At 40.2% G+C, this 21,768-nt stretch overlaps 1 protein-coding gene across 1 annotated transcript in view; it reads left to right on the top strand.

Annotated features, from left to right (window-relative positions):
- Positions 1-21,768, top strand: part of LOC131685016 (A disintegrin and metalloproteinase with thrombospondin motifs 9) — an 811,665-nt gene that overhangs the window by 770,789 nt on the left and 19,108 nt on the right. Inside the window, 4 exon segments of the mRNA XM_058968345.1 lie at positions 32-239; positions 491-661; positions 12,357-12,497; positions 12,761-13,084. Of these exon segments, the coding sequence (XP_058824328.1) occupies positions 32-239; positions 491-661; positions 12,357-12,497; positions 12,761-13,084 (844 nt within the window).

The following is a 21,768-nucleotide window of genomic DNA, read 5'->3' as shown; positions in this document are numbered from 1 at the left end:
CAGAAAAACTTGTTATCATGATCAATTGCAGATGGGAAGCAACGAGTTCGGAGTGTTCCAATTCATGCGGCGAAGGAGTGAAAAACGTCCAATATCAGTGCGTCCAGAGATACATCAAGACCCAGCAAACGAATCCAGTGGATCCAACGTACTGTGCCAACATTCGGAAACCGAACACACTAGAGAAGTGCCACGGGCAATGTCCGGATGCAACGTGGTCCTACGGTGACTGGGATCCGGTAATGGATAGCATAGACATACGATACTCGCTTTCTCTGGGAGGATTCAATAATTGTTTTTCTCTATTTCTCATTTCTCTATCTTTCTGGGGGAACTGAAATTCGTGATTTCCGACCGACATCTGTGTTGTTTCACGTCCCGGATCTACACTGTGTACAAAACCGTCAAATCGTCCGACCTTCATCCTACCAATATACTTGTTACCTGTTTGTGTACGTCCTTGTGTGTTCGATTTTCGGGAATATATCAGTGTTCACGCTCGTGTGGTGGTGGAAGGCAAAATCGTACCGTCAGCTGTCTGTCGTCTCCGGATGGATTCCAGATAAGCGAAGCTTTCTGCACCAAGCAGCCACTGGAGGAAACCTACCGGCACTGCAACGTCGAAAGCTGCCCCGAGTGGGTCACAGGAGAACTAACACCGGTAGCTATTTCAAGTGCATCCCCAGCGGAACGAACAAAGCTTGTCAATGTTCCTCACTGTATCCTATCCTGTAGAACACTGATCCTACGCTCCTGTATACAAACTATTGGCACTATGTTTCTAGCGATCTAAATTAACTCTCACTGTCCGCTCAGCTGTAGCATCCCCTCCTCTCCTCTTCCCAAACCCTTTTCGTGTTGGATTCTATGAGGTGAAATACCATTGCGTTTTTCTGTCTGTACCCTTCCGGTATCTTTGAGTACTATTAAGGTTGAATAGAGAAAGGTCTAAAACGAAAAAAGCAGTTTTTTCCACACCGTGTGTTAGATCTTAATAAAAATCAATCAGCTTATGTAGAATCTTGTTACAATACTACATGGAAAAAATCCGTTCATAACTTCATGAACAAAAGGTCACGGTTGAACTGAACGATTTACGAAAACCGTGACCAAGTTCCTGAAATTATGAATAATTAACCTCGTATTCATGAACCTATTTGTGTCTAGTCTAGTCTAGTCTAGTCTAGTCGACACATACACAGCCAATACATGTAGGGATCCTGTAAAATTTCAAACGTTCGTCCACAATTTTTCTTGTCATTATTAATGTTTGTGGCACATATGGAATATGACACAAGCATTAAAGCGGCCAGGCCAACTGTGCAGCGTACAAAATAAAGATGATTCAAAATTATACGGCAATCAAATTATTCATTCAATGAATAATTTAATCAACGGATTATTTTGAACCTTGAATAAGAAGAAACGTGGACAACCGTACACAACCGTTTCAATTTGATGGGAGTTCGATAAATCGTTGGGAGTGACTTTGCTAAGAGGATTAATGTCACTCCTTTGGTCCTAGGTTCCTGGGATGGGACAGAAGTACTTAGCCCTGCCCAGGCTAATGAGCCAGGGTTATAGCGCCCTTACTCGCTCTCTGAAACAATAGAGAAAATTGGCGAAATCGGTTAATTAGTAGTAATATAAAACAAAAAACGCATAAAAATACAAACCAACAGACAACTCACCTTCGACAAAAATCCATACAGTACTTCTATGTCCTAATAGGCAGTACAGGATCAGGAAAACAGAAACCTTCCACATTCGTTGAGCGTTGACAGAAAACACAAATAACTGTACCGTATATTTCACAATAAGCCAAACCGATACTAAAAACCGACTGAGAAGTCATTGCTATTTCTATTTGGCTCAAAACAACAATAGTGATTCCTCAAACAAACACACAAACACGAAAAATAAAAACGATAAAAAACCATATCCAGTTCAATACAACGGATACGGTTCGCCGAAATTGTCATCATTAAGCTTCCTGTTCTCTAACGAGCTACTCACGTTTCCGTATAAAACGTTGACAATTTGCAAATATCTCGAAATATTACAAATTAGATGTGCAAGAATGGTAAATATAAAAGTGAAGTCCTCTCTCTAGAAACCCGTCTTCATCTGAGCGAGAACTAAATTCCGGGTCTACACTAGAACACCCTTTATCGCTTTCCAAAAGGTTGATTGAAGTTCGGCCAACCTGGATAAAATTGATCACAACAGAATTTCTATCCGGTTTTAAACAAGGTGCATGCAGACGACGGGATTTAAACGAACTTGAAACGACAGTTTCAATATTAAGGGTAGGATCATGGTACTTATCTGATGCATGCTCCAGACTGCCATCATCCGGTTGAATGAATTCCTTTGGGTCTGACAATTCTTCACCGTTTTTCTGTTTTGGTATTATGCTTTCGCGCACTCACACTCAACAATAAGAAAATTTCACCTAATTTCGAACTTAATTACGGCAATTCACTTCAATTCTAAGAACTTTTCATTTCATAGGATAACGAAAACACGCAGTGAAAAAAAACACTTTCTTCCTCAATGGGTGCTACGATTCGAATCTCGTATTCATGAACCTATTTGTGTTTTTAAAAACTAGTTCGCCCCGAAGATATACATGGCGTTACATTAGAATGTTTGGTTGGGTTACTGTTGTGGTTCCCTGGACATGTTTAGTTTTTGTTATGATTCTTGTTCATGATTTGGGAATACACAGTCGACAGTCAAACGTTGTTCATGATTTCAAAAGATTATTCGCGATTCTTGTGATGTCTCATCACGTTATCGTGCTATTTTATTCATGAGTTTGCTATCGGATTTTTCTTTCAGACTAGCGGGATTAAAGTTCATGATTTCAAGATCTTAGTCGCGATTTTCATTATCGTGATATTTTAGTCATGAATAGAGTAATTCATGTTTATGATTTCAGGATCTTTGTCACGATTTTAGATATTTTTGACACGAGATGTGTGATTCGTGTTCATGATTTCAGGATCTTAGTCACGATTTTCGTAATTTCTGGTCATATTATCGTGATATTTTATTTTAGAGCCTGCTTTCAAATGTGACACAAAGAGTAATGTGAATACCGTTCATGATATTTACTTATTTATTTATTTATATATTTATTCATTTATTTAATTATTTATTCATTTATTTATTTATTTATTTATTCATTTATTTATTTATTTATTTATTTATTTATTTATTTATTTATTTATTTATTTATTTATTTATTTATTTATTTATTTATTTATTTATTTATTTATTTATTTATTTATTTATTTATTGATTTATTTATTCATTTATTTATTGTATAAACACCAATAGACCCCTTTGCCCCAATGCACAATTTTGAGATTTTACTAAAACTAAGCAACTTAGCCTTATTAAGTCTTTGGAGAAGTTTTCGTAGTTTATGAGACCCCTCTTTTGTTAAAACAGTTAGGGTGGTTCTAATTTTACCAAGATCAAAAAATTAACTTTTTAATCATTCTAGCTAGAGCCAAACGACCTTCGGCGAAGTTGTAGAACGACAAATTTTGGAAAAGTTTGCTGAAGACATGTAAGCTCTTTCTGTCATACTTTTTATTTTACAATAAATTTAAAGTCGGAGCTTAGGGTGTTTCTTCGAAATACAGTTTTATTCCAATAACTTTTGCTGTATTCATTTAAAACTGAAGTAGTCTTCAGACAACTTTAAGATTGTTTCAAGGCGAATAATTTGTTTCATGGCACCATATATCTAACTATTTCCGTTGAAAAATTATGAGCACTTTTTCGCCAAAAATGGGGTTGTTTGGAATAACAATATCACTCATTTGGGGCAAATAAAAGATATTTCTTTTTGAACTATAAATAAGGTAATGATTAGAGTTATAATTAAGCAAAAAATGGCGAATGCGATATATTTTTAAAATTTCATAAAATTGATTTTAAAAAATCTAATTTTGAAATATTAAGTGCTTATATCTTCTGAACAATGAAAGCTAGAGTGTTGATGTATTGGAAGAAAATGTTCGTCTTCAAAAACTCTGAAAAACATCTGAAGGATAGATTGAAAAAAAAAATGAAAACTGAAAAAGTTATATTAAAAATTTGGTTTTGCATAAATTGACTCTTTGTAATATGTTTAAATTATTTTCACGGTGAACAATATAAAACATGTAGTTTCATTTTCATGATAAAATATTGCACTTTACAATACTTTTCTATTATTTTAAATAGTGGGTACGGTGGCTCTAAATTTTTTAAAATCAGAAAATTAACTTTTAGAGTTTCGCTGTCTTCCAGAAAATTGAAGAAAATGAAATTTTAAAAAACTTTGTCGAAGACACTGAAATTCTATGTCGTGTACTTTTCATTTTACAAGAAATTTACCAAAAATCTTAGGGTGTTTCTTAAAAAATGGTTTTCTTTGTATAACTTTTGCTGTTTTGATCTTTCATTAAGATCACTTTAAAAATACTTTCAGATATTTTGAAGGAGAACAATTTGTCTTAATATATTGAACCTCTAGCTTCGCTCGTTAGAAAGTTATATATACTTTTTACTACAAATAAACTATTTTTTGAGTAAATATTGCAAGATATAAAAAATGTGCCTGAATCGAATATTCTATTTGAAAAAGTTAATTTTTTATATAAAAGTTCTATAACTTTAAAACGAAAAAAGTTAAGTAGTTGGTGTTTTAAAGCAAATTATGCGCCCTAAAATAAGGTACTTTAGCGTAAAATAAAAACTTCAAAAGTTATAGAAAACCGTTTTTTTAAAGAACACCCTAAAGCTTACATTTGAATTTCTCGTGCAATGGAAAATATAAAAGCTAGAGCTTTCATGTCTTCAGCAAATTTGTCTAAAATGTGTTGCTCTACAATTTCATCGAAGACAGTAAAGTTCTATCTCAAACCGTTAAAAGGTTCTATTTTAAATATTGCTAAATTTAGAACCACCCTAGCATCGGATTAAACAAAAAGAACAGCCTTGCAAAGTACAACAACTTTGCCAAATATGTTGTAAGGCTAAGTCATTTAATTTTAGCAAAAAGTTAAAATTCCTGCTAAATTCGCATTCTGGACCACTGTGCAATGGTGGTTCTTAGCCTAGTTACGCTTAAGGATAGACAAAAAATTATTTTTAATCATATTTCTAGTCCAGTGAAATTCGAAACCTATGGCAGCTCTATTGAAGACTCGCTGAAGTCCGGTCACAAAACTGTGGCGACCATAGTTGGTTCTCCTAAAAAATAGTCGCAAAAGAGAATTACTGTGCAGTGTTCGAATTCGGTCTTGAAGATTCAGCCGATCTAGAGTTGTAGTACAATCCACTCCGACAAAGAGTCCAAGTCGAACAGAGCTCGAGAGCAGTCCCTCCGAATGCTGAGTGTATCGAGCCCAAGTACCAATTGAAGTTTTATAGCACACTACAAGTGCAATCTACGTTTTATTAGTGGCTATAAAACTACCATAAAACTTCAGTTGTTACTAGGGAGGTGTATTAGCTGGCAACGGTTTTCGGGCAACGGCGTTGGACAGCCTCGATTCTGTCAGTCTCGTTCTGGTAGTAAGGATTCCAAACAGCAGAACAATATTCTAACGTTGAGCAGAACAACGCGCAGTAAAGCGATTTAAGACAGTATACGTCCCTGAAGTCCCTACGTTTTCGCTATTCGAAAGAACCCATGCTGTCGTGATGCCTTATCCACGATGTATGAAGTATGTGGTTGGAACGTTGCCGTTGGAACGTTGGAAAGTGCCGAATCCATGATGACTTGATGTGAGAGTGTCTTGGAATGCTCCAGTCGAAGAAATGGTAGTTAAACTGAGTCGGAAGGCGTTTCCGCGAGAACGTAACGATTGAGCATTTACTCGGATTTAAAACCATTTTGTTTAGATCACACAACGTACTAAAGCTCCCCAGTTCCGTCTGTAGAAGCTCGGCATCGGTTTTATCCCGTATTTGTCGTAAAATTTTCATATCGTCGGCGAATGAAAGGCGGGGTTCTTGTAATGTGATATTAGCGTCATTAAAGTAGAGGAGGAAAATTTCTGGACCGAGATGGCTTCCTTGTGGTATGCCGGATGTAGCGAAGAATGATGCAGATAGACAGTCCTTAATGCTAATTTGGAGTTGTCATCCATCGAGGTAGATACGAAACCAGCGCAGAAGTTGTACATGAATGGCGACTTTGGCCAGCTTCGCTATTGCGATATCATGGTTGATTTTATCGAAGGCTGCAGATAGATCCATGTAAATATCATCGGTTTGCAATCCGTCAGCGAATCCAACGATTACATATGTTGTGAACGAGAGCAGATTGGTCGTTATCGATCGTTTAAGCAACCAGCTCGAATAGTTTTGATGCGGCACTTAAACACGAGATTCCCCGATAATTGTCAATGTTCGATTTGTTTCCTTTTTTATTAACTGGAAATATGTGCGCTGCTTTCCAACAGTAAGGGAATGTTCCAGCAGTGAGTGGTAGCTCGAAGACTCGCCGGGGTGGATCAAGAAGCCCGCTGATGCACTTTTTGACAAAAATCGAGGGAACACCATCTAGATCTGGGGAACAAGTTTGGAATTTGGTGCAAGTATGGCACCATTATCGACACAAATTAGGTTGATGGATCATCGTAGAGAAAGAGTTAGATTGGCGGTGTCAGCGACTTGTTGTGCTGGAAGGCTCTCATCGAAAAAAAACGCTTGAAAATTTGTCGAAGAACAGTTGGCAAATTTCCTTAGTGTCGGTGGCTAAAACTCCATTTAATGACATACAAGATGGTAAGCCGAATTCTTTTCGCTACGCGTTCACATATTTCCAAAACGACTTTGACTTAGATTTCACTTGACGCTCAACATTTCGCTGGTGTCTTAAGAAGGCACATCTGCTTTGTTGTTTGTATTCGTGGTTGAGTTGAAAGTAGTGGTTTCGTAACGCAAGTGTCTTATGCTTCGAGAATCTTTTAAATGCAGCTCGTTTGACAGTTTTTAATCGTCCAAGGACAGTTGATTGTCAGGAAGGGTGTTGATCGGTACTAATTGTTCGTTTTGGCACATGACGTTAAGATAAGAATGCTAGAAAACGTCATCGTTGCTTCGTTCGAGTCGTCATTGTTAAGATTTTCGTCCAACAGCGTGCTAACGATGCTGTCGTTGTCAGCGTTTTTAAAATCGTAGACGATAGAGGAGTCAGTACAGTGCAGCAGTACGGAGCGTAGTCCTGGGCACTTACAAAGCAGAGCTCCAATGAATGTCCATTCTCGTTGGTGACATTATTAATTTACCGGCATTGTTAAAAAGCGCAGATTTTTCGATTTCCAATCGTAGAAATCCATTACTTGCCTGGCACCACGTCAAGCCGGGTAAGTTGAAGTCGCCCAGTATAACAATATCATCAGACTGGGCGGCGATAGAGGCGATAAAAGAAACGGAGAAAAGATCGATCAGGCTGGAATCACGAATTCTGTCAGGTGGAAAATACACAGCACACAGGAACAGATTGCGACCGGCAAGTTTCAATGATATTCACACTTGCGCGGAGCTCGCCCATCGGTCATCGTTGATCACTCGGGCTTTTATACCATGGCGAACGGCGATAAGCACACCACCGCCTGATATCTTGTGGCTGTTGAGAGCGTTGCGGTCACAGTGGTAGACATCGAATGTTGAAATAAAACACCTGGCGAGACAGAGTACGCTTGTCGAGCCACGTCTCGGTCAAGGCGATAACGTCGTAAATGCAACCCGTGGTGGCGAGCAAACAGCTGTCCGTTGATGAATTTAAACCACCAACAGTCTGGTAGTAAACCTCAATGTTGTTGGAGGATGGATCAGGTACAGCAGAGAACGAAGCCAGGTTGCCGTATATGAAGATCCTTTCATCAATCCCACGAACAGTAACGGAACGGTTCACGGTCGCTTGGTCGACTGTGGTGAGGGATTCGAGGCATCCCGAATCAACTGCGTCGCGCCCCAAAATACGAATATCGTCGTCGGCGAGAGAAATGGTTGGCATCTGATCACAAGATATAGGAGCAAAAAACTGGAAGCGAAGAATACATCAGCACTTGAAGTGTTCGGAACAGATGTATACTTGCCATTTGTGGCAGGTTGGAAGACCCTTTCACCCATCCCACACACAGGATCGGGCCAACTGATGAGCGCTGGCTGCAATTGCTCGACTGTGGCGGGGGCATCAAGGGCTTCCATAGTGCCAACTGCGGTGCGTCCCAGTATGCGTTGAAGTCCGATAGCGCGATGTGGAGCACAGGATGGTTGCAGCTTACGGCTTGAGTCGTACGATGAGCGTGAATAGGTTCAACCGTTGTATCGTTACAATTTGTATAATACTTGCCGAGAAAGGCGGCTTGGGAGACTCTTTCTCCACCCACACATACAGGACCGGGACGACTGCTGAACGCTGGCGGCAAGGGCTCGACTGTAGCGGAGGGATTGAGAGCTTCCACAGCAGCGTTGCCAACATTTTTTTCAAAAAAACTGGAACCTTTCTAGAAAAAAAACTGGAAAAAACTGGATGGTCTGAAAAAAACTACTTTACCCTTGTAATGTTTAAGTCAACGATTCAATGAACGTAATTTTAAGTAAACACGTATGTTCCAGACGCTTTATTGAAAATTTGAGTCGGTTTTTTGATATTGTTGTCCAAATTTAAAAAAAATATTAAAACATTTGAATTTGAATGTAGTTCTAATAGTTACAGTCGAATTTTACTGTTTTGAAGGTTTTAAATCTACACATCCACAATATCCTAAATTTAATACCATTTGCTAAACTTTAGGATGTGTTTAATACTTTCTTACGATATTATAGCAACTAGCTGAGAATTCAACAAATGTTCATCAAAATATTTGACACAATGTATTGCCACCTTTATGTTTGAGTAAAATTTCTTTGAAATAGAATCAAAATGTACATTCCTGTACCGTTCTACCTCACTAGTGGTATGCAAAGAGTTCAGATCACGGTGGATTAAAATCTTATTCTGCGGTACTCTGCATCATCCCATCGCTTGCTTGAAAATTCTGTGAATCAAGTTACAATTTGTGAGAAACAAAACTAAATAAATGAATATTAAAAAAAACTGGATAAAACTGGCTAAAATTTCAAAAAACTGGAAGATTTTTCCGATTGTCTGTTTGACTGGATGTTGTAGAAAAAACTGGAAGAATCCAGTTTAAACTGGAAGGTTGGCATCGCTGTTCCACAGTACCAACTGCGTTGCATCCCAGTATGCGATCGGCATCGATACTCATTCACAACGGCGGTGTAGCTTGGTATAGTGGCATGGTCAATCGTTGCGAAGTCCTCTGCTGGACCATTAACGGGCCGGTTTGCATTAGAGAAGTACATGCTTCTTCTGGAGGCGGTGGAAAATCAGTCGGCGGGCTCCAAATGTTCTGGGTACGGCTGTCCTCAAATTCCCTGAACAGTATGCCTTGCGGCCATGTATCAGGGTTAAGACCTGCATCACGGTACTTTGGGTGAACTCCAACTTTGAAGGATATGAAGTTCAAAGTACTGACGTATACTTTTTTAACAAGCGGTATAACCTTTATCTCCTCGTTACAATTTAGTCCTACTTTAGACATTTTTTCGACAGTCTCCTTGCTAACGTTAGAATGAAAGCGGGAAAGATACATCCAGAGCAACGGAGCGGAAGGTGAAACCGTAACAATGTTGCTATTATCGACTAGCTTTCGACCACCAACAATAATATTTCTCGGATCAGGGCCATCCTCGCGACGACGTTTCTGAGGTGGTCGAGAGGTAACGTATGCGGAATGAAATTTGGACAAAATTCAAAAGGCATTTTTTTTGTAGAAAACCATTTATTAAATGTTCTCTTTGTATGAGAACATTTGTCAGCTTATTAACTTAATGTAGAAAAAAATTGAGCCCATTCGAGATGCTTTATGATAGTTTACAGGAACTTTTTGCAAAGGAGTAAAAAAAATGATATTGGCATATTCTTAACTTCTTTCTTAATTTTGATTATCACGTTTGTTTGTTTTAGGTCGAAAATTATTGGCATATACTCTCTGCTTCAAATTATTCCAGAAATCCTCATTTGGGCGAAGTTGTGATACATTTGGAGGTTTATCAGCCTTTGGTACAAAAGGTATGCCGTAATCCTCCAATGCGCCAAAACTTTTTTTTGGCATAATAGCTAGGTGCCAGATTGGGCGTTCGCTGCCATTTCGTTCACATGGTATCTCCTAGCGGGTCGAAATTAATACTGAATGTTTAAAATAAGTGTGCCTAGAGTATGACGTTTAGTATGATGTCTTACAACCGATTGCATTTTTGTTTTAATGCTGGAAGCGTTGTCCAAATTTCATTCCGCATACGTTACCGGAGTTTGGCCGAACTGGAGTAGCTGTTTAAACCTTTCTAGCGAGGCACGAAATTTGCTGGTTATTTTTGGATAACTCGGCCTTTAGTTCAGTACAGACGTCATCCGATTTCCCGCGATAGCAGCGATAACACATCCAAGCGAAGAAACGGTGTCGCGAAAGCGAGCAAACTTTATCAGCTTGACACATTCATTGCACATCCAAAATAAATTTGGCTTTTCCGCAAGTTTTTTTTCAAAAACGTTGTTGTTTCCCACGTTGGATATGCAACACATTTTCGCAAAAACCCATGCATTCGATAAAGTCGTTATCCGGTTTAACGATTTTCGCGCAGTGATGGCATGCACTTGCCATAATGCGTGCCGATAGAAGTTCACTCAATTGCGTTCTTCGCTGGTTTTTTCGCAACACAAAAGCAAACAGGAGACACTTTCACACTGCACAATAACAATGGTAAAAACAAAATTCTCAGTCGATTAACACGATAAAAACTTCACAAATCTCGTCAAAAGTTAAAAATAGTTGGAGCGATTTATGTAAACAACTAATCGGTAGGAATACACTGAACCAAAAATCAGTGTATCATAGTATTCGTAAATTCTCTTCGCCTTATCGTGATCTATTATTTTTTGGATAGTAACGGTTTTTTTACTCGTAATACGTGACGTGACAATATGAACTGGATCATAAAAACGTGACTGATTCACGATATCTTGTTCTGTGAACTTTATCAGGCACACTACTTGGGATTCTCAGCGCAGTTTTCGTTTTCTGTGCAGACATCACAATGAACCTTAGCAAATGAATAACGATGTTCGAGGTCCTAATAGTTTTGTTTTATATCAACTGCTCGTACCTATTACTGGTCCCTAGCAGCTGACCATTTCATGAAAAAGAGCATGGAACAAAAATGATTCCACGAATAATACTACAAACTTTGTGAAATAGTTCACGCGAAAATTTCATTACCATGTTGCATGAAATTGTAAATGATTAGGGATATCTTCTAAACATAACCAGTACCCAAAATAGATTGTAAATCAAGTTGTAGGAATCATTTCACGTATACATGAATAATATTGTATGATACCGTGAACTATTTCACGAAAACGAATGGTAAGCTGTTACTATTATACTAGGTATCATCAACCAGTTCACGATACATGAATAATATCTCATGATTTTGTGAACTATTTCACGAGCACGGATATTGAATCGTAACTATTGTACTAGGAATCATGAAACAGTTCACGAATACATGAATAGTATTTGATGATTTTGTGTTGTTTCACAAGCACAAATATTAGACCGTGACTAATATTTTGGAGATCATGAATTAGTTCACGAGGATTGAATGCATTCATGAATAAAATTCCGAATTTCGTGAAATAGTTCACGAGATATCCAGATTTTTTTTTCTATTTTGTGAGCTAAAGATCCTATATCTATGAAAAACATCATGAGTCATGGTTTTATGGCACTAATAAAAGCGTTATGCGGGCGTTACTGATGGGAAATTGAACATAATTATAAAACACATGATTTTTGTTCATGGTCCTGTTTTCATAACGTAAAAACGTGACTGTTCCAGAATTCATTTGGAACATTTTTTCCGTGTAATGTACACAAACGGAACTTTTTCTGGTGTGGCCGAGCGTTCCACGGAGAACTTCTCATAAACTTTCAAATTGCTACTAGTTCGCAAATGGAACTCTGTATTTGAAGTTGCCAACTTTGGTCGCTCATGTAGCGAGCGTATGTCATTTAATTAACCAACTTGCATGGTATCCTCAAAAATCCGCCACATTTCCCACATTTGTAAATAGTGAACCCTACCTATAATCCTGAAAATTACACTGAAAACGTACATACAACTGTGGTTGACTGTCTCTCATGTTCTTTCCCTCGAATCTTCCTTGCTTTTTTGTCTTTCTCTCTCATACATCTCACATATATCAACCCTGCCAGTGCTCGGTGACCTGTGGCGAAGGACAGCAACGGTATGCTATCTACTGTGTACTAAACAATGCTAGCGTAAACGCAGCTTTATGTGGCACCCGTCCGGTGGCTGTAATCGTCAACTGTACCATGCCACCCTGCGAGAAGAAGGTAGATTGTTTCGCTTATCCATTTTTTACACAATTATTATCACAATTGGTACCTCATATTGGACCTTATTATTAGCAGGGGAATTGCTTTTTCTGTTTTCTAAATTTTCCAAAATCTATTCGCTTTTGTGTGATTATTTATGCTTTTGTTATTTTGGCTCAAATTCTATCGGTTCGAAATACCGGGAAAAAACGTCCCCCTTAACTATGACTGTCTAATGAAATGTTTCCCTTTTCTCCACCCACACTTTCAAAACAAACTAGCAAGAACCGCCTGCGTACGCCTACTCGGGGGAAGAAACGAAACCGATCGCACGGCACGACAACAACTACTATTCGGCCCTGCACACGGACATAACCTACAACAACGTGTCCTCGCATCCGACCAAATGGTGCACCAGTGTTTGGAGCATTTGCAATGCCAAATGCAACGGAGGCATCAAACAGCGGAAGGTTCAGTGCTGCTACAAGTACAACGAATCCATCGTTGTAGATGACCAGTACTGTGCCGAAGAGACGAAACCATCGGAGCAGACCAACTGTGGCAACTTCCGGTGTCCCCAGTGGAACTTTGGCCAGTGGGGTGAGGTATGTATGGGCAGATTGTGAGCGCTTAATTCACAGCGAAGTTTTTTTTTGATTTTTGTGCTGATTTCGTTAATTGCTGATGCTAGAAGCGCTTGTATTCCCTGTCACAGCTACACGCATACTGGGTTAGCTTATGAATGACCTCGGCCGGATAGGTTTTTTTGGGGATGAGCGTCATTCATAAACTGCCTTCGTACACAAAAAGCATCATCTAACCAAGACAACACACATCTAAAACACTCCCGATCCGGACTTAGATATTGGCATCCGTAGAATGAGTTGTGAAAAATTCCAAATCTTCCGACTTCCCGTTTGAATGCAAGCAAGCGCTTTTTTGTTTTATTTGAAAGTTTTTCAATTCATTATTTTCAAGAAATTTCTGCATAGAAAGAACAATATTTCAATTGCGTTTGGGTTTGATTGCACCAACCACCGTTTAATTTATGTATCTAAAAATCCGTATGAAAATCAAAAATATTCATAGAACCAGTGAACAGTAATCAAAGTATTCACATTCAAAAACAATTTCAAGATTACTAAAACTAAAATAAACATAAAAGTATACATTCGAACACAAAAGTAAAACGAAAAAAGTTCAATGCTTATAAAATAAACATACACATATTAATATGCACAAGATCAATACACAAAAAACAATATGCCATCACTGCCTGAAATACTGCGGCGGCTGCATAAAGCAAATATAAAATTATGCTACAAAACGACGTTCACATTATCGCGATATAATGGGGCAAAAGGGCGCCACCCTTAGGGGGCGCTAAAATCTTGGTCTACTTTATAAAATAAGTGAGGTTAAGTCATAAAATAAGTCAGGATAGGAGTATCATTCCCAAATATAGTAAAATTATTGTTCGAAAGTCGAACTGAAAAAGGAAGTCAAAGTAGACAGCAAAAAGGTACAATAACTGAGACTTTACAAAGGTGCCCGAAGACTACTACGGTCCTGTTAGTCCAGAATAAATAACAAAAAAGACAGACTTCAATTTTCAACAAAAATAGTGAAAATTATTGCAAAGATGTTCCACTCGTTTTCTCCGTTCCTTAGAAACAAGAGGAACAACGGAAATATGGCCATGGACAGTAAATCTTCCTTTTTAAAACGGTAGCACAGATCGTAGAGTAAGCTAGATTAATTTTCGTCGATAAAATAAGTCCATGGCGTACCATGAAAATTGAAGTCTCCTCGATGCCGGGAAGAGTTCCGCAATATGACAATGTTGCCGGTTCCCAAAACTCTTAGGTCCAACCAATCCTGCACTAAGTTGAATCTCTGGTTGAAATATCACATGAGATTTTCAGTGTTCCTGGAAGCGTTTGAAACTCCTTTTTTCTTCTCAAATGCCTAGGGCCAGGTGCTGTTTGCTTCGGATTTGTGGCAGAGCTTCTTCTTGCTGGTATATTGACGGCCTCTCAAGAGGGAAAATTGACGACCTCTCAAGGGAGAAAAAATATTGCTACAAAGACCCAGCTTGTAATTAGTGCAATACTGCATGTATGACGCGTGTCACAAACAATCGATCATGCAGTCTCGCCAAAGGTCACCCGACGCTAGTTTGAAGGGACACATTTTGTACCGTCTGGTGCGTTGCATTGCCAATCTTCGCTAACTGCAGCAAGGAGTCTTTGAAAGGGCCTCCGTCCTTCAGTAGACCCACGCATGCCAAGTTCGAATCGATAACTACACCATCGATCTCAACTTTGTGAGCGGGTATGTAGGCGCGTTAGTTCTTCATAAAAGTCTTGCCGCCAGTAACATCATTTTTTTTGGAATATAACCGGAATGCCCTGACGGCCCTTCGCATTCAATCCGAATGAAATGCACCCTAATCAACAATCCATCACCCGAGCAAACGAAAAGCCCATATTACCCCCATGGTCATGGGGTTTGGCATGGGTGTTTGAAGTGGGTTCAAACCATGAAAACACGATCACCACGGTCCGGTAGATCCCATATAAAATACCATATGTTAGTGTATTTATGGGTTATTGAGACCATTTTATGGTGTCTTTATGGTTGTGAATTTTGTCACGGACCATATTTAAGGTCTTTTCAAGGGGCTATGTGGTGTTTGAACCCATGAGTATTTGCTCGGGCAACCAGTTCAAAGTTTCTAAAATTGTCTCCTCAGTATAGTCTACCGTATGAGTGCCAATATTTATGGTCATCCTGAATTTTCAAACCAAACGCGGCAATCGCATTGTTTTTCATGAAGCTTCGAGATATGGTTGTTAAAAAATGCCAAAAAAATTGAATTGAAATGGGACTTGAGTTTGGAAATGCAGTTTTTATTTGTTTTTTGCATGCCAAATGTATTAAAAATCCATGAAATGTCGAAATCTGGTGTCAAGTCAAAAAACAAAATTCATGATTTTTTTTGAAAATCTCAGCTAAAAATTGAAAGTACCAGAACTTTTGTCAATTTTTACAACAATATTTAGGAGAAGATACAAGATCCGTTGTTTTATGCATTTCTAATGCATTTGGTATAGAGCTAAAATTTTGTAAAGAGACTTTTTTCGAGGTGCTAATGCTGTTGAGATGCGTCCGGTTATTAAATTCTATGGTCACTTGTCCCATACATGCCATTGGCACCCTAATATACAGTCTTCTGAACAGATCCTTCCTCTACCGCCTTCAAACACCTAGCGTCAACTGATTTCATAAATATACAGTAAAAGATTTGTGACTAGTATTTACATGAAATGAACGACAGTCAAACATGTAGGGGGTAGGTGTGCCATTTACATGTACACAAATCATTGTTTGAAGGTCGAACTGAAAATGAAAGCCAAAGTAAACACAAAGGGCGCAAAACTGAGATTCTGCCAAGAGCGCCAGAAGACCACGCTACGGCTCTGCTTGTTACTGTTTGTTAGATAGAAACATTTAAGGGTTACAACGCTGTAGAATTAAAAAAAAATCAATCTATTTATTGACCCAAAATGGGTCTTAAAAATGATATGCCAAAACAACATGCATATCTAAATTTTCAAATTTTCGATTCTTCCGCCGGATATACACCGAGCGTACCGCAAACGTTAATCGCGTTATTCTCGAAAGCTCGAAAAATACCTAGACCAAATTGCCCGTGGCATTTAAATTTAATGTAACGAAAATAATGATTCTCCAGGGTAAGAAGAAATAACTATAAAACCAAATATTTCAGACGATTTTGGCAACACTATTACTCGCTGTTTGTTGCTTCCCAGTAAATCCAGCCGGAAAATGGAGCTGGAAACCAACTATAGCCAACCAGAATCTCAACTATTTTTTTCAGCTAAACTTTACTGGGATGTTTATTCACATTAGAAAACACAAAAAGCACCAAACATCCAACAACGAAAACCGGAGCTGCTCTAGTTACGACGACATGGACATAAACACGAACGAGGGAGAAGGCAGATGGGACGATCGATAAGCAGTAGGGGGCATAAAGAAACATGAACAGAAAAAGTAGAAAGCAGTGCGCCGAGGATGGACGGTAGTAATAATACTCGGTTGTTTTGCAGAAACCGTTATCTCATTAAAACACGGATCGAACGCAATTTACAAATTTCAATGAGAAGAGATTCTCATGAGAGTGACATTGATCACAAATCAGCACATCCCATAAAACTTTGACTTAACCCTCCGGCACTCGCACCGTTGTATTTTGTACAACACCTTCCGAAATTCTAGCGGAATCTTCTTTCAGTACCAGCGGCTGCTCATTCGGGGAGCCGTTCGCGCGAGTGCCGGAGGGTTAAATCATACAAGATTCGAAAAAGTTAGTTAGTTATAGATGAGAACAAGCTTGTACGGCTTCAAAGATTCCGTTTGCTCTCGAAATGGTTCGAAAATCTGAGCTAGAAATCAATTGTATTTCCCATGAATTGACCAGTGTATAATAGGAAAATCGATGGGAATCAGTCAACGGCAACTCGTGGACCATAGCCTGTCATTGAACATCGCCAAAATCCAAAATATCTGAATTTTAACTGGTCGGTTTCGAACTCCTACCCCAGGAGCGATGTATCTCGTGTGGCGATGACGAAGAGCAGAGTTTTCTCCTCGAGGATGTCCCCTGATAAACTAATGATTGCCTTCCCGAAGCACGATCCGTCGAGAGGCTCATATTGGCTTGTGTATCCTCGTTGGTACTAAGATACGTTGGTTCTGTTTGGGTTACAGCGCTAAGGACGCAGCGGAACCGAGGGAAGCTACGCACTACCTCTGCCATATTAGTCGTGACAGAACTATCTTATCAGAATCAGTCTGCGTTATCGCTGGAATGGTCCTACAAGCTAAAAGCATAATTCGACCATGAAGTAATGAAGCAGTAACCGTCTATCTGACGCAACTCTGGGGAGCCTTGCTAAAATATGGTGAGGTAAGGCAAAGTTGGGCTCTGCTCAACATCTATAAAAAGCCATATAAATCGGAAAGCAGCTCCGTACAAGTTAGTTGGTGATGCTTCCGCTAAGATTTTATCCAAGATTTTAGTATAAAGCTCCCTAACCCAACTGCAATACCAATCGGTACATTAGGATCGATACCAATAATTATTGCATACTGACGGCAGAACACGAATGCGGCATTCCACTACTCCAGTAAGAATGGGTGACACTTCTCCGAAACGGTGAGTGGGCTAATGAAACTGACTGCCCCGGTCCCGTTAAAACTTTGGCAGGTCTTCAAGTACATTCGAAATCCCCGGTGGTAGTGGGCTCAGCTGAACGTTTCTGACTAGCACCGATCCGGTAACCATAGGATCATATAAAGGCGGCTACTTACTACGGGAATAGGTAGAGGCTTGGAGTTGGTTGCCAAAAAGCATGGAAGAAGACAAAAACAGGATACCATACCGAGCACGAGCGACGACAAACCAATACGACGCCAACGGAAGCTAGGGCTTCGGGTGCGCACATCAAAATCAAGCATAACACAAGAAGGCTAGCAATCTGGGTTGTCTAAAGTTATGAAACTGAAGAAAAAATCGTAAAGCTCTACGAGTTCGTGAAAACCAAGGGCAACGTGTACGAACAGATCAGGGAAGTATTACTTAGTATCAAATCCACTGTAGCAGCCGCCGAATGCGAACACATTGCACTAATGGAGAGAGCTATAAACACCAAAAAGACACTGAAGACCACGGAGATAGTGAAACCAAAAACCTATGAGCCGAATGGTGACCGGTAGTCCTGTTCTGTGAAGAGTACTAAACCAAAGGAAACACCAGAAGATGAGGAGGAACTGAAGAATCCCAAAACGGTCGGTAAAAGACAGCAAAACAACCGACAAATGAAGAGTGGATAGCGAACCGTTGAAACCGTAGAAGAGAGGAGGAAAAAACAGAACTAAAAGAGAAGAAAGAGAAAGAAAGAAGATCTTCGGCCGCAAGATCCTCAAAAGGGTGAGATAGGATCCCAAGCTGAAGAAGCTGGGGGAGAACGCTATAAGAACCAGGCGTACTCAGAAAGGAGAAATGCTGTTCGAGCTGAAGAAACATCCATTGATCAAGAGCTCGGCCTATCGGGAACTGGTGGCAGAAGCGGTGGGAAGAGATGCGAACGTGAGAGCTTTAGTTGCGTTGAAGCAAAAGAGAAGGATGAATAGCTACCGCACCGTGATTACGATCTGCGTGAAGAACACGTTCAACAGCGCTAGTTGGGTGGCTAGCGCCGTAGCGCTGCACAGAATGCTGGTCCCGAACTATTTGTGCATGGTTCTGAAAAGTTATTTTCAGAACCTCGTACTGGTCTACGATCTACGAGACGAACATGGGGCAAAAGTCGATTAGCGTCACGGCGGGAGTACTTTAGGGCTCCACACCCGATCCAACGCTTTGGAATATAATATACAACGAAGTGTAGAACTGCCCATGGGAGTCGAGATCGTCGGCTTTGCAGTAAATGACGAAACCCTCGAGTGGAGATGTTAACGGCAGAGACAATAGGCATCGGAGAAACCTGGATGGCTGATGTCAAGTTGCACCACAAGACGCAGGTAGTACTGGTCAGCAACCGAAAAAACCAACATGATCACTCAATTCCATCGATGCATGCGTTGAAGCACGTGGGTGTGATAGTCGACGATCGGTTAAATGACAACAGCCATGTCGACTATGTATGCGAGAAAGCTGCGAGGACAACTAACATATTGGCAAGGATAATGCTGAACAACGGAGGAGCAATATGCAGTACGAGACGTCTCGTGATGGCTGTCTCATCCTCAATACTAAGATATGGCGTATCGGCCTGGGCTGCTGCGCTGCATTTAAAGCGAAACCAGACGAAGTTGACAAACATGTATCGCTTAATGGCTGTTCGTGTCGCGGGCGCGTATAGAACGATATTGTCGAAGGCAGTATGCGTCGTGGCTGAGTACGCGGAATGCTACCAGCGGAGAAATACACTCATTGGCTAAGTGGCAGCAAGAGTGGGATAACGCGGAGAAAACCATCGACCAACTCTTTCCAAATGTTTCGTTGTGTGCATAGAAAGCATGGTGAGGGAACTACCATTTGACGCATTTTTTGTCCGGGCGCGGATGCTTCCGGAATACCTGCTTCGGTTTGGACATGCTTCGTCAGCCCGGAGTGCGTGAACGTTCAAGAGACACCAAAACACGTGGTCTTCAAATGCTCTAGCTTCGAAGAAGGTCTGCCCGACAGTCGACAATATCGTCGAAGAGATTATTGAGCATATCTGGGATGCGGTCAACAGAGTAGTGTCGAGTATAATCTCAGAGCTGTAGATAAATTATCGAAGGGACCAATAAAGCAGTGCCCTCGACTGGAAGACAACCGTAAAACAATAAATCGGGCACGGGAAAAATTCCGCCGCCGGGGAACTCTCCGCCGGAGTAGACTAGATTCACCGCCAGAAACCAGTTGAGTAGTATGGGACACAGCAACGGATTCAGGTCATCGAGACGCCAGCGAACCGGATGCTAGGCTTTACTGGAATCACTGGATTGAACTCAACACCCTACCGGGTAGCCCGTCAGTAGTCTAGATCCGCCGTCGGAGACTAGATCGAGTAGACTGCGTCGAACAGCCAGCGGCAGATCGTTGGGGCGCCAGCGAACCGAAACCTATGTTTCATCCGGGATCGCTGGATAAACCTGGGCACCAACTGACTAGCCCGTTGAGTAGGCTTGATTCACCGCTGCAGACTAACTGTGTAGAACGGGATGAAATCGGATGCTAATTTGCTCGTGGAAACGAACATCAGTATAGGGAGAAATCAACCGCCGAGGAATTTACAGTAGGGTAGATTCACCGCCGTGAACTATCCGACTGTATCGTGGCAAAAATGGGAGCTGATTGGCTCATGAAACAGACATCTGTACCGAAAGAAATTCCGTCGCCAGGGATCCTTCAGTCGGAGTAGGATGAATTCACCGCCGGGTACTATCCGAGTAGATAGAGATAAGACTGAGAGCTGAATGACTTACGGAAACAGGAGCTAAATAACTCATGAAATAAGTAGCTGAACGGCTCTCTGAGACGAGAGCTAAATGGCGACGTAATTAGCCTATGCACCCGGACGAAGTAGGCTAGCAAGTCAACATAAATTGACTTTTACTGCGAGCCGTGTTTACAAACATTGCTTCACAATTTAATGGCACTGTTTGTAAACACAGCCTAATAGATAGAAACAAAAAGAAAGAGAAAAGTCGAGAGTTAAATGGCTCAAAGGTTGAGCCATTTCATGGATCAAGGGAGGCTCCGATGTAGCCTCCCTTGATCCATGAAATAAACAAACAAAAAGATGCGAAAAAAACACATCGAAACCCCGCCCCACGAAGTAATACCTTGATGTAATTTCGTGGGAAAGAAGGACCAAAAAAGAGTAAGGAGTGGTTTTAGTGGTTAGGCACGAAAGTCAGTCGTGAGTCCCGCACAGTGCCAATACAGTACAGGCCAGGCTTTTGAAGCTTATTAAACCTTACTATGAAAAAATAAATACACACATACAGACATATACCGATCTCGATCAACTGAGTCCAATTGTATAAAAAACTCGGTTAAACGGTCCAAAATCAGAGCGAATGCATAAGCTTTGTTGCAGACTGCAAACGTAAGTAGAGATTACGTGGTCAGATTATCTGAAAATGTTGAACGATTAAAAAAAGATTACCTCCATCATAATTTCCATTATCAATACCACGCAATTGTAATCTTAAATATAAGAACCTAGCTAATTCCAGCCGCGCGTTTCTACGACGTTCGACGAAATAGGAGTAAAACACAATTTGTTACGAAGCGCCACCCGGCGGGCAGATATTCTTCAACCAATAGCATACAAACATGCTCTATAACAAATGCCTACTATGTATACTTTCTTACGGCAATCGGTTAAACCGTTTGGGAGCCTATAAATCACACACATACAAACATTGACTTAGCTAATACCCATCGCACGTTGCTGCAACTTTTAATGAAATAAGAGGAAAACACAATTTGTTCCGAAGCGCCATCTGGCGGGCAAATAGCACACAAACACGCTCCGGTTAAGCCGTTTAGGAGTCTATAAATCATATACATACAAACATTGACTTTTATATAGATAGATAGATAGATAGATAGATAGATAGATAGATAGATAGATAGATAGATAGATAGATAGATAGATAGATAGATAGATAGATAGATAGATAGATAGATAGATAGACAGAT

This window comes from Topomyia yanbarensis, chromosome 2 (assembly GCF_030247195.1).
Source record: "Topomyia yanbarensis strain Yona2022 chromosome 2, ASM3024719v1, whole genome shotgun sequence".
NCBI classification, from domain to species: Eukaryota; Metazoa; Arthropoda; class Insecta; order Diptera; family Culicidae; genus Topomyia; species Topomyia yanbarensis.
The sequence above is the reverse complement of the archived record's forward strand: the minus strand, read 5'-3'. Positions and strand labels throughout refer to the sequence as shown.